Source organism: Onychostoma macrolepis, chromosome 03, assembly GCF_012432095.1.
Source record: "Onychostoma macrolepis isolate SWU-2019 chromosome 03, ASM1243209v1, whole genome shotgun sequence".
NCBI lineage: Eukaryota > Metazoa > Chordata > Actinopteri > Cypriniformes > Cyprinidae > Onychostoma > Onychostoma macrolepis.
The window spans coordinates 36882459-36895748 of record NC_081157.1 but is presented as its reverse complement, the minus strand read 5'-3'; the positions used below and the strand labels follow the sequence as shown (position 1 = coordinate 36895748).

The 13290-nt window shown below is 38.6% G+C and overlaps 1 protein-coding gene across 1 annotated transcript; it reads right to left on the bottom strand.

The window, feature by feature from the left end:
- Positions 1-1828: 1828 nt before the first annotated feature.
- On the bottom strand, positions 1829-12681 carry ppp1caa (protein phosphatase 1, catalytic subunit, alpha isozyme a). The gene is made up of 7 exons (XM_058770627.1): positions 12177-12681; positions 6515-6646; positions 6166-6396; positions 5944-6048; positions 4274-4497; positions 4047-4181; positions 1829-2709 (listed from the first exon to the last, which is right to left on the bottom strand). Exons 1-7 carry the CDS (start codon positions 12229-12231, stop codon positions 2596-2598), a joined length of 996 nt encoding a protein of 331 aa, XP_058626610.1. The 5' UTR covers positions 12232-12681; the 3' UTR covers positions 1829-2595.
- Between the last annotated feature and the right edge of the window lie 609 nt (positions 12682-13290).

Here is a 13290-nt window from a genome sequence, read left to right as displayed (position 1 = left end):
CCCTACTCAAAAATGGAAAATCTTTCTCATAATACATCAAGATATAGAATGAATATTGAAACAACCAGTACAAATACACTGTTTTATTTTTGTTTCCGGTAGCTGAGAAACAGGATTTATCATTGGAAATCAAATTGCACTGGGGAAAAAAAAAAAAAGAAAGAAAAACCTTAAAACCATTATAAAAAAACAAAACAAAAAAACTCATAATTGGTTTGTTTCTCATTATGATACAGTTGAAATCATATACTACAGTGCATTAAGGAAAAACATCCCTGATTGCTTTAGAAGAGAAAAGAGGAAGAAAATCACATCATCTAAATAGCCTACTTTCTGTCAGTAAAACAAATAAAAGTACAATTATATATTGATAAACAACAACAACTTTACTACTAATAAAGTCTTAATCTCAGTGTTGCTGTAAAGCAAATATGATGTGCACGAATATAGCCTTGCCGAGTTTGCCATCAACCAAATTAAATACATTTTTTTTTTTTTTAAATTGCACATATACTCAGTTCAAAATCCCCCCGAAACATATACAAGATCTATCAGAAAAGAGTGATATTATATTATGGCATTTATGATAGACTTTGAGACTGACAATCAGATGCCAGATGAGCAATGGCATAGATTTCTCATGTTTTGTTGCCACCGTTATGTTCTGTATATAACAAGTAAAGTTCTGATGCAGGAAAGCAATATAAGAGTGTAGGAATGCAATCACTACACTTATTACTCTGATTTTTCAGTGCTAGTCTCCTATACTGACCAGAAAAGTTACGTCAACAAAGACAAACACACCTTGACCTGAAGACCTCAATTATGGTATGTCGTTCTGAGCATCTAAAGCATAGTTAACCCCCCTCCCCCTCCCTCAGTCACCTCACCTCTCCTCTCAAAACTAGGTCAGCATATAGAATAATAAATATTATCTTTGTCAAAAATTTTAAGACATTAAGCTACAAAAATTAAAGGATGACCTGCTTGATTTAAACCATTTTGGATATCACTACTCTGTCTTAAATGACAAAAATATTCATCTCAGAACATATAAAGCAGGGCACTACAGGAACTCAGTGTGTCTTTGAGCCAGCAGAGGACACTAGTGTATTGCTTTGTAGTATTCTTATACCTTACAAACACATTAAAGTGTGAAAGTGAGTTTTGTGAAGTGCGCCATCTGCTGGCACCGGTGACTGCAGTTTGTGTGGCAAGCAGAAGAATTCTTAAATCCTAATTACAGTAGCAACTCCTCTGAGATTTAAATGGATCAAACTTTAAATCCTGCCTGACAAATCAAAACACAGTTTGAAATGAAGGGAGGGGAATGAAAAAGGACAACAGATCTCTAGAGGAAAAGGACAAGTTGAGCTGGCAAAGCAAGATCTGTAGCTGGGTGTGACACCCAACACTAAAAACCCTAGATAATGCTAACTAGTAAAGGGTGGAGGAAGAAAAAAATAAAATAAAAAAAAAGCATAGACAGACCAATAGGACAGATAAGAGTAATCATGGTTAAGTAATTAAAAAGGTTAATGGAAAAGCATAACTGGAAGGCAAAGGGGAAGGAGACCGAGTTGAGAGGAAGCACACAGAGAAAGAGACAGCAAGCAAGTTGGAGACAAACAGAAAATGATTAGGTGCACAATCGCAGTCCTTCTTAGCAAATGTCAACTTTGGTCAACCCTGAAAGACTACATTCAGTCCTCTTCAGTCAAAATAGAGAACAAAAGCGAGAACAGGACAGATTGACAACAATAAACACCTGAGGAAGAGAGTCGTAACTTGGGAGAACTGGACACAGTAAGATAGATAGTACAGGATGTTTAAATAAAGTTCTCTTTATTGATAATTGTCTTTCAAAAAAGACACTAAAAAAAACACACATAGTAAGCAAAGAATTTCAAAGCTTTTGTTGTGATCCATCTACAAAAAAGTAAAAAGTTCCAACATGATTGTTTGTTTTAAATCACTGGATCTCTAAATGGAAATTATGCACCTGTGACAGTCTCTCTCTACCTCGCGCTTTCTCTGCACATCCATTCTCCCTGCATGTGTGTGTGTGGTGCGTGTGTATACATTTATCACATTTCACTCAGACTGGCTCTCTAACTAATGCAGTTAATGTGCAAGTTCTGTGTTTGAAACAATGCAGGGACATAAACAGTGAGGGGGGCTTGACCCACACCTCTCGACCCACCCCCTTGTGACCCCTCTGTCTGTCTCAATCTTTCCCAGAGCCTGGCTGGGCGTTTACACCGAGGCTTCCTGACAGAGAGACAGGTGGAGAGATGGGGGCAATGAGCGGTGGAGGGGGAGGGAAGGATGGGTGGAAAAACGAACACAAAGAGCGTAACAAACATAACCGACACTCACACACGCAGTCTCATATATAAACACACATTTGAAAAGGTGCATGAGGAAAAAATAAAAAGAGAAAGAGAGAGAGAAAAGGAATTCAACCCTGGGTACTGTTTTGCTTTACAGCTGTTTGGAGATGGAAAGAAAGAAGGGAGGTAGAGAAAGAGTGGGGTCAGAACAGGGAATTTCGGGAGAGAGGACGTTGGGGGTGGAGGGGCCATCCAGCGGGTGTTATTTCTTGGCTTTTCCACCCTTGGCTGAATTTCGTGGCGGGGTGACTGGACGCCCAGAGCCCATTCCACCTCCTCCACCGTAGTACAGCTTCTTATCGGCTGGCTTAAGGATCTGAGGGAAAGACAAGAGGACGAGTGTAAGCAATGGCGCACAACAGCAAACACACTTCCAAATATAGACATGTCCGCCCACAGAGAGAGAGAGCGCACTTCAATGCATGCTGTGAGCAATGCAGAAGCTCCGTTTCAAAACCAACTGAGCTACTTACACAGGGACCATCCTAGCTGTCATGGCCCCTCATAACTGACCATTTTAAAAACACTCCACATAGGCAACAACTCTGTGCGGGAGACTTGACTAACAACTGATTTCAATACAGTTTAACATTAGCAATACTGAGCTGCCTACATAGGAAGCTGCCTTCTAAGGACACTCAACATGAGGCACTTGACTCACAACTGACAACAACATATGCTAATGTGAATTCAATCATTTTAAATAAATATTGGGTATTTTTTAAAACTCCATAAATCCTTTATAGAATTGGATTTCATTTAAAAGTCAACTAATTTAAATATCACAAAAAAATGGTAACACTTTACTTAAAGCTTTGTGAAATGCTTTATACAGGGCTATTAAAGGGTATAAAATTATCTTGTCGTAAATAATTATAACTGAATTTAAAAAGCATAGGGTAATAATGAATTTATAAGTGTTATAATGCATTAACTGCTGTTACAATTATTTGTGAGATTGTACAATGCGTTATAAGGTGCATTACAAGGCATAATTAATGCACTAAAACTACTTTTAATGCATTATACATAAAGGCTTTAAGTTAAGCGTTACCAAAACAAATGACAAAATTGGGATTTCCCCCCCACTGATTTTACTACATTATATTATAGGGTTTCTTACACCGCAAGGCTTTTTTTTAACCATTGTTTGGCTAATTTTCAGACAAAATCCAATTATTTCTAAATGTATTCAAGGGAAATGCCCAAATTATTTCCCCACACAGATTTCTCAACAGGGCCAAGTTGGTCTATAAAATTACAATTTAGAATTAAAAATAGAAAGTAAAGATTTTCCTGAGATTAAAAACCTTGTTACAATATTGACAAAGGACAGAGCTTCTTTGCCTGTGTTATATTACTGTACATTTAGAATGAGGTATCTTACATGGCAGCATGATTAAGGAGCCAAGCTTTTTTGGCTTTGTACTGAGAGTAAAAAGCATCTGTAGGCAGTGCACTAACTTTTTGAAACAGGACAACAATGTCACTGTAGAGAACAACCTTCAAAAGATGATCTAATGCAAATCTACAGAGGAAGTTGGCAAGACCCATTACATGCAAGTATGCTTGATGCATTTGCAGAGAAACTGGAAAGCCTTGTAATCAGGTAAGGGCAAAAGAGAGGGAGGAAAATGACAGCTCTTCTCTTACCTGGAAGGAACACATGAGTGTCTCATCCACACTCATCATGGCCCCAGCGTTATCAAACTCGCCACAGTAGTTAGGAGCGGAGAACAGGGTGACTAACTGTCTCTTCGCGAAAAACTCATAACCGTCCTCCACCACCTGCACAAGAAGATAACGTCACATTTTGTAGAGTCTTTTAATGCTGCAATGCTTTATGGAAACATTCCTACCACCGCAGAGCATAAACTAACCTGATGTGCCCTGCATATTAGGTCCATGTCATGTTTGTGAAGGAATTTGGCCACCACGTCTGCACCGAAGGTGAAGGACACGCCACGGTCATTCTCTCCCCAACCCAGTACGTCTTTGTCTGGGTCGGCCCAAAGCAGGTCACACAGCAGCCCCTGGTCAGGTACGTCCGTGGGCCGCATGACGCGCCGCACCTGCTCCATTGACTGCAGGTCTGGAGAGAGGCCTGGAGCGGAAAACAATTCATTATGTTTCAGAGTGCACTTATTGGGAGCAACTTAAAAATAATTTGCCAAGCAGCATCCAAATGCTGTGGGCTGTGAAACAGCACAAGAAATGGCACTAAATCTGTAAACAGAACATTAACAAGATGAACAAAAAAAAAAAAAAATTTAATAAAAAAATAATAATACTTAGTAATAATGAAACAATCTTTCATCAGCATGAATTGGTGAGAAAGATAATTGTAATGACTTAAATGTTGTCTGCAGAAATCCTAAAAAAAAAAAAAAAAAAAAAAAAAAAAAAAGAAATGTACTAAATTTTAAAATGTATAAAGATTACAAAAATTGAGTAAACATTTCATATAAAAATAGTATTAATATTTCGTGCTGCAATACATGTCTGAAAGTGAATTTTTGTGGTTCAATAAGCAAGATAGATGTTAAATTTATGGGATTTATTAAAATAAGTTTGTTTTTTGGTGAATCGGACTAGTCACACTGCATTTCCTGCATTGTTTTTGAGTGCAAACAGTAAAGGCAACTCAATTCAGACTGCACATTGAAAACTACAATATGATTTCTTCTGCTGCGGCTATGGCAGATATGCACTGCAGGAAATGCTGGTTTTCTAAGTCGTTTCCACCACACATGCATTCAAGACATAAACAGTTCTAGTGAACACCTCACATTTAAGCTGCTTGAAGCAATAAAAATAACCTCAGCATCTTTATATGATCACTCCATATGGGCTTTTGTGTTTGCAGCGGTCTATATTTACTGCATTTCATTCACTAAGCAGAGCAATTATTTAAGGATATGATGATGGTCACCAAAATAAAAAACAAGATAACACTATTTCAATAGTCCACTTTAGACATTCTACTAACAGTAAGTAACTTTGAAACTATGTGTCAACTAGCAGTCAATAGAGTATTAATAGACTGTCTGCTTAAGATCTTCTAACACTTTATTTTGATGGGTCCACAACATACAACATACTGACTATAGGAAACTTTGCAAGCATGTCAACTTATTCTACTAACCCTAAACCTACCCAACTGAGAGTTATTAGACATGTAGTTGCAAATTAATGAGAATTAGTTGGCATGTAGTTCCAAAGTTACTTATACTTAGTAGAATGTCTAAAGTGGACCATCGAAATAAAGTGTAACCAAAAATAAAATCAATTACACTTCATTTCCAGAGAAGATTACTCCCACGTCTTCTGCAAAACCACACTGCAGTTCAAATGAAGTGTATGCTAAACCCCGTTTAGTAAGTCCCCTGGTGTGTGCCAATCAAATCAACCATACTTTATGGTCTCCCAGTGACATGGCTATGAGCAGCTATATTTTAACTTCTCCAGGGAAATTGCAAAGTCAATAGAGGAGTTATGACAGAACATTAAAATCATGCCATGGGGACAGAAGACCTCTGCCTGCACTTACCTCCATGGCAACAGAAGATCTTCTCATCTACAATGGCAGCCACAGGTAAACAGTTGAAACAGTCTGTGAAAGTCTTCCACAGCTTAATGTTATACCGTCGCTTACCTGAACAGATAGGGAAAAACCAGCTTATTAGCATTCAAAACTATGAAATGTGTATATGGAAAGGTGTCATTAATGTAGTTGTGGTAATGTAGTTTTAAGAGATCAAATTCTACTCACACTCATCATAGAAGCCATATATACGGTTGATGGAGGCGCACTCATGGTTGCCACGCAGAAGGAAGAAGTTTTCAGGATATTTGACTTTGTAGGCCAACAGGAGGCAGATGGTCTCTAGAGACTGTTTCCCTCTATCCACATAGTCTCCCAGGAACAAATAGTTGCTCTCAGGAGGAAAGCCGCCATACTCAAAGAGACGAAGGAGGTCATAGTACTGACCATGAACGTCGCCTGCAGAGACAACAGAACAGTTTTGCTTAATACAGGATGCGCCACAAATTAGGACATCAATTGCTTTTTCTTCCAGGTTTCTATGAAGGTGGGAAGCCTATAGGACAAACATACTCACCGCAGATCTTGAGCGGTGCTTCCAGCTCCAGCAGAATTGGCTGGCTGAGGAAAATTTCCCGAGATTTGAGACAGAGGCCACGGATTTCGCTCTCTGTCAGCTGTACGTTCTTGCCTGGCCTGGAGCCTTTAACTGGAAAAACACAAACAAACAGAAGGGACAAAATAAGAAAAGCAGGAAATAAAGCAAACGAAAAAGCAAATGTGCCAGATTGGACCCAATAAGTGCTTTAAAAACTAGGAGGAAGTAAACTCGACTCAAGAGGCTCTCTGAAGTGATGGGATGTACAGACTAGTGACGCACAGACATCAGTGCACTTTAACTCCACATGATGCGTCTCTGCTCAAGTACGCACGCCAAAGGCATTTACAGAATTTAGCAGGTTGTTTAAGCATTCGTCAAATGCACACCAACACAACCGCCGCACATATGGCTTTTAACAACCACAATACAGTTTAAAGAGCTCTCCTCCGAGTAATCTCTGACCAGTTTTGAAGATCATGTGCAACTGAACTTCAGACAGAATCAAATATTCATGACAAACAAAACAACCAAACATGGGTCAATAGATTCTACACTTATCCTTGCAGTCTCTTAACAAAAAAATAAAAGTTGAGCTCCAAAGAGATTTGCTGCGGTGCTGTGACAGAAGGCTTGCAGGATCTAAACAGACTGTCATCTCACACACAACGCAGACCTGCGGTATTATTCAAACATGCCCTTTTAGACTGGCTGCATGACACACTGTTCAGGGGGTTTAGCTGGCAGCAGCGGATGAAAGAAAGAGCATAGGATGTATCTGGAGAGGAGAAATATTGCAGTCTCTTTGGAGAGGGCTGTAAATGACGTCTCCGAGGTCACACTGGCCATGCATTAGAAGTGGCGTATCAGTGTATGGGATGTTCGGAAAGGAAAGATAAAAGACCCAGAGGCAGCCCCGCAGTTGTATTCAAGCAGTTGCTGGGTTTTAAATATACATTTCACATGGCTGGCTTCAGGCAAGAATTATAGTACCGAGCGTATCCCGGTGACTCACATAATCGGGCAGTTATGCAAGGATTTTAGAGATGGCTTATTTGTGCACATTCACAAAATCGATCCAACCAGCCCACACCTCTAAATAAATGTTTATAGCATGAGGTTTCACACAGATTAACCAAGGACACAAATAGTCGACGCTGAAAAAAAAATGTTATGACAAAACAATGCCCACTTAAAACAAACTGAACAATGCGACTGCCAAAATAGTTTCACGGTGCAGGACAAACGCTGGAAAACAAAACATGCTTCTTTGCATCCAGCCATCTCTACCAATTTAAATCAGCAGCACAGAAGATGTCTCAATTAATGTGAAGGTCCACAGAGAGAAGCAGCTGGCTGACTCGATGTTCATCCACTCTGAATACACATTTGCGCAGCTGTTTAAAGACATTTACCGCACAATCCTTCACAGTGAAAAATACATGTAATCAGTTTGTCATGCGTTACTTCATAGCAACAACTGGTATATTTTTAACATACCAATAATATAGTAAGGAACATTCAATTAAAATGTGAAATATTAATAAATATTGAGACTTAAATTATAGCAAATCACTATTCACCACTATTATGCATTTGCCCATTCATGCATGTACACTTAAACATGTTAAATTATTGCTATCGTTAAATTGGCTGATAGCAATAGTAAAAACATTATTAATGTTACAAAAAGACACCCATTTCAAATAAATGCTGTTCTGAACTTTCTTATTCATCAAAACTGAAAACCGTGTCAAGGTTTCCACAAATTATATAAAATTACGCAACAGTTTTCAGGATTAAAAGCAAGAAATGTTTCTTGAGCAATAAATCAGTATATTAGAATGATTTCTAAAAGATCACGACACTGAAGACTGGAGTAATGATGCTGAAAATTCAGCTTTGCAATCACTGAAATAAAATACATTAAAATAAAAAAAATCTATTTAAATTGCAATGTTTATGTTTTTACTGTATTTCATCAAATACAGCATTGGTGAACATGAGTTTTTTTTTTTGCATTTCTTTTCAAAAAACTCAACTGAATCAATTTGACACTTATAATCCTGCGGAAAGACTTGTATTTTGTATTATAAATGTTTATGGAAAGTATTGTTACTTTTCCTTTATTTTAATGTACGTAGTGCTGAATTAATGAGTGTGTGTTTGAGATCCATACCGTGCTGCTCTATATTTATCTTGCCTCAGGTTTATTGTTTGTGCACACTTATAATGGATAATTGTTTGGTTGCTACTGCACTGTCACGAACAGTCTATGTTTGCATCCAAGTCACCTGGGAAGCTACATTTCACTTTCTGCCTTGCCCTGTTAAGGAAAGACAATAAAGAGAATTTGACTTCCATACCGTGGAACCACCACTTCGCATTTTTGGTAACTGATAACTGACGTTAAATACCGCAGCTTCGTTTTAACAAACAAATCAGATGCCGCAAACACCAGTCTAACAGTTACGTGGGGTCACTTGAAAGAAGGCCTTTAAGGTCTCAGGCAGCAGATGAGAGATCTGAAGGCCTGGACAGTGACCGGAAGGCCATCGGATCAGTCAGTGAAAAGTGGGTATAAATAGGATCCTGCCGCTCGTCACTTTAAACCCAGATTAAGGCCGGCTAATGCCCTAACAGCACTTGCTCTAAAGTTAGTCACGGGGCCAATAAGCATCACAGAGCTTAGACCCAACACAAGGGAGGGGGTGGACCTATAACAAACAAGCAAATAAACCACTCAAACGAGAACCAGTAGGTGTGCGAAGTTAGGTGTGCTAAATTCCATAAATAAGTATAAATAAAAGGTAGTGCAGGGAATAGTTCAACCGCCCACAAAAATGGGGGTGTACTTGGTTGATAAACAATCAAATAAACCTCTCAAATTGTAGCTAGTAGGTGTGTTAAGTTTCTTATCAAAGAGAAAGCAGGGCAGAGAACAACAAAGGCAATCAATCACAATTAACTACAAGTGTGCATTTAGCGGTGTCATGCTATGGGGAAATACATGAAATGTCATGCCAACAGTAAAGCGCTTAATCGGTTTGGCACGCACATGCTCGTCACACGGACATCCATGTGTTTTGCCTCAACGCTTCAAGTTCTCAGAGGTGATACCCTCCACACTTAAATCCAATGAAGGCAATGAGATAGAGGGACAATCTGAGGAGAAGAAAACAACTTATTTGTGTGACACCTCAACATAACGACAAACGATAGCAGATGCTGGGCAAACAGCAACCAGCAAAAAAAATAAATAAAAATTATAAAAAAGCCAACGGTCTATGTGCAAAAGTTTACTTCACGCCACCTGTAATCAGTACAATTGATTTTCCGTTGGTTGACCATGAGGCTTCAGGCACAACAGCGTGGCAGTACAGAACAGCATGAACCGAAAGGTTCTAGACTTAAAAGCTAGAATCTCTAAACATTCCGCAGAACAAGTGTTGGGATCTTAATGATTAAAAAAAAAAAAAAAAGGGTACTACCTGTCAGAAGAGGCACCGCTGTGTTCATTAAAAGTGGGGATTAAGTTATGTAACTTCTTGTAATTATTTCCAACCCACAGGCACAGTAACCCATGTACACAAAAAAACTTTGGTAAATAGGACAACACTCCGATTCTGATTCATTTACTGTACTGCACTTGTGCCTTGAGTGCAACCAGCCTGCATACAGAGACTGACCATCCTTGCAAGGTCAGAGCAATGCACTTTTTTCCCACCCTAAAACTCGAAGACAAAATAAGTACAAATACCTACATATATCGATATCTGTGTAATTTGAAGAGCAGCCATCAAATAAAATTAAGATCCTCAGGAGAATCAGTACTTTGGATGGAGGCATCAAGCTCTAAGTGAAAAAAGGACAGCAGGAGATATAAATACAACTATTATCAGGCTTGTTTGTGTAATATATATATATATTTTTTTTTTACTGCAATTTGCAGTTTACACAGCCATCTGGACCTAAAGCCAAAAGGTAAAAGGTCTAGTGTATGTGGAAATCTGTTTTCTTTGTAGGTCTTTGTGACTATATTTAAATAGTGTGTGTGTGTTTCTTTCCCTTTTCTCACAAAATACTGGGAAAATTAAATTCAGATTCTTTGCAAGTAAATAAAGTCTAAATTTGGTTCAGCAACTCAAATGACCCACGAGCATCACATCAGGCCCACACAGAATTTGTAAATGCATGTAATTTTGTGAAATGGATTGAAGTATGATAAAATCCATTAAACTGAACCAAAAACATTTATTAAGACAATACACAAGAGGTGGAGATTTGTATACGTTTTATGAATGATAAATTCTGTGGAAACTACAATGCCCCGTGGGCCTGCTTATGCCCTTATGCACAACTTCCTTTGCTACGGAAACGGCTGGAAAGATGGTACATAGTTTGGAAAGACTAAAGCATTCATGTTATGCAACACATGCTTGATGTGATTCAGATATTTGATCAACTGCTTGCTTAGGTTTATTAAGCCCATCTGTGCTAAGCTTCGCAATGTTTACCCTCAGTAGGCATCAGCAAGCATTAAGTGCAAAAGACATTTCTAGTGCACCTAAAGGGACGATATGCAAAAACCTGTTTCCAATGTGTTAAGAGGCTACATCCTTTTTCCAAACCTTAAGCGTCTATAAAACAACTGTTCAGTATATTTAATATTTAGTATCTGCAAATAGTATACTTCCACTCAGTAGAAATCAACTTCGAATTGTAAATCATAAGAACATTAGAGTGATGAAAGGGCTTCCAAAACGATGAAACTCTGTGGCACCATCTAACATGATATTACTCTGTAAATTAGCCTGGATCGACCACGTCTACAGGACTATGCAATTAAATCTTTGCAATTAAGTCCCTAAACATGCAATAAAACCAAACCCAGTAATCATCATCTACCATACAACAAGCAGGACTCTCAGGAAATCCTATCTAAGGGCTGAAGCATTTACAATCAGAGTAACTGCAAATCACTAAATGTTTATATCATGCACAGAAAATGTAAATGTTTAAATCCAGACTCTCTCAGCAACATTGAAAATAATCACGTCTTCCACGGTTTATGCCATGTTTTGAGGGCCTCTATTGTGAAGATCACTTGATACTGCACCTCCACTAACTACATCCTCATTAGTTAGAGTAATCCTATTGCTGCCGATTTTAATTAGGCACAGGACTTCCCCTGCTAAAATGGAAGGTATCCAAACAGCAATGGTGAACTGAACAGAGATAGAAATATAAATCACTTAAAGCACATCAGTAGTCACTGAATGAAATACTGGCAGAATTTTCGCTCACATCGGCACATCATAACCTTAAAATAATGACAATATGAAAAAAAGAGAGCATGCAATTGTCAGCTATATCGATTTTTGTAATGATAGCTGTGAGATTCTGGCTATAAAAACTCACGGGCATAGTTTTAGTAAATTAGTATAGACTGGTTGGCTAGCAACTGCTAATTCGCTCCACTTCCCCCGGCTTTTTCTCCGAACACAAATATGCTTACAATTATTATATAATACGACACATATGCAATACAAACACATATATACACAAGTATTTGTTGGTTTTATGTATTTCGTTTCAGAACAACAGTTAATAATTAAAAGATACGCAAAGAGGTTCTCACCTTCCAGGAGACGCTGTATTATGGAGTCAATGTTTAATTTGTCCGGCTCCGCCATTTTAGTGGATTTTTGTCGGGTTTATTCAAACAGGTCGAGTTAGCCGTTTTCTGCTATCTTGGTGATTGGTCAAAAATTAAGGCCCCAATCCGAATAAGCAAAGCGTATAAAAGATATCGTTATGGAAATGTGGGTTTACTGGCTATATTTCCTTTGTCGTTTGGTTGATCGCTAGCTGCTAACACCGTTAGCCTGATGGCGCTAGCTATTGCCTACCCGTATTTAAACACCAGGAAACGGTTAATATGATACAAAAACTCCCAGATATACCCCTTCGCCTCTTATTTTGATTCTCTTTATGCCCCACGAGCATCAAAGATATTCAAACTATCCCTATTTTCCGTATCCTCACAACCCCCTTTCTCTCATCGTCTACGGAACTTTAAAAAAGACCGTGTTGTTGAAGAGCGAAATCAACGGAGGTTGACAGGACCCGCCTCCGCTTGTAAATGCAGGGAGATGATTGGCTTACACCTCACATTTGAACTGAGGGTGTGGTCGCTCATTGGCTAGTGTTCACACACATCTTATTTCCAGAGCTCCGCCCCCGAGTTGTAAAGTAATGACGTCAATGAGGTGAAAAAAGGAGAGGGGATGTTCACGTACTATGAAATTGCTGGCGCTTATAATGTACTTTAGGTTTAGGGACTTTAGCATTATGATAAATAATAGCTCAAGGCCGCATTATTATATCGAGGCGCTCACGGTGTCATTAACCGTTTGATGACAGGTTTGTTCACATTTTCCCTACCTACAGGATAATTTTCTAACACAGCAGCGCCCTCTATAGACCTTACTGAACACCGCACCTCCTATTCTTCAGAGTTTCCCGTCTGCCATTACAAACACACATGCGCGATAACACCGTAAAATTAAACATATTAAGTCTGGTCAGTTTCAGTCTAGGTTTCATTTGGGTCATAAAGCTTTAAAGTTAAACCAGACAAATGTCCACTAGTACTGAAATTCTGCTACATAACGTGATTAAATGAGACAAAAGAACTGTTTTGCGGTTCCTTGTTGACGACATCAGCTTTAAGCAGTATAAGCTGGTTTATT

Bases quoted from the DNA above. Each gene is read 5' to 3' on its own strand.
- ppp1caa (XM_058770627.1), bottom strand. From the start codon at position 12,231: ATGGCGGAGCCGGACAAATTAAACATTGACTCCATAATACAGCGTCTC. The intron at 4,498-5,943 runs GTAAGTGCAGGC...TTTCCGCTCCAG, and splicing joins GATCTTCTGTTGCCATGGAG to GCCTCTCTCCAGACCTGCAG. The intron at 4,182-4,273 runs GTTAGTTTATGC...CTTCTTGTGCAG, and splicing joins TAATATGCAGGGCACATCAG to GTGGTGGAGGACGGTTATGA.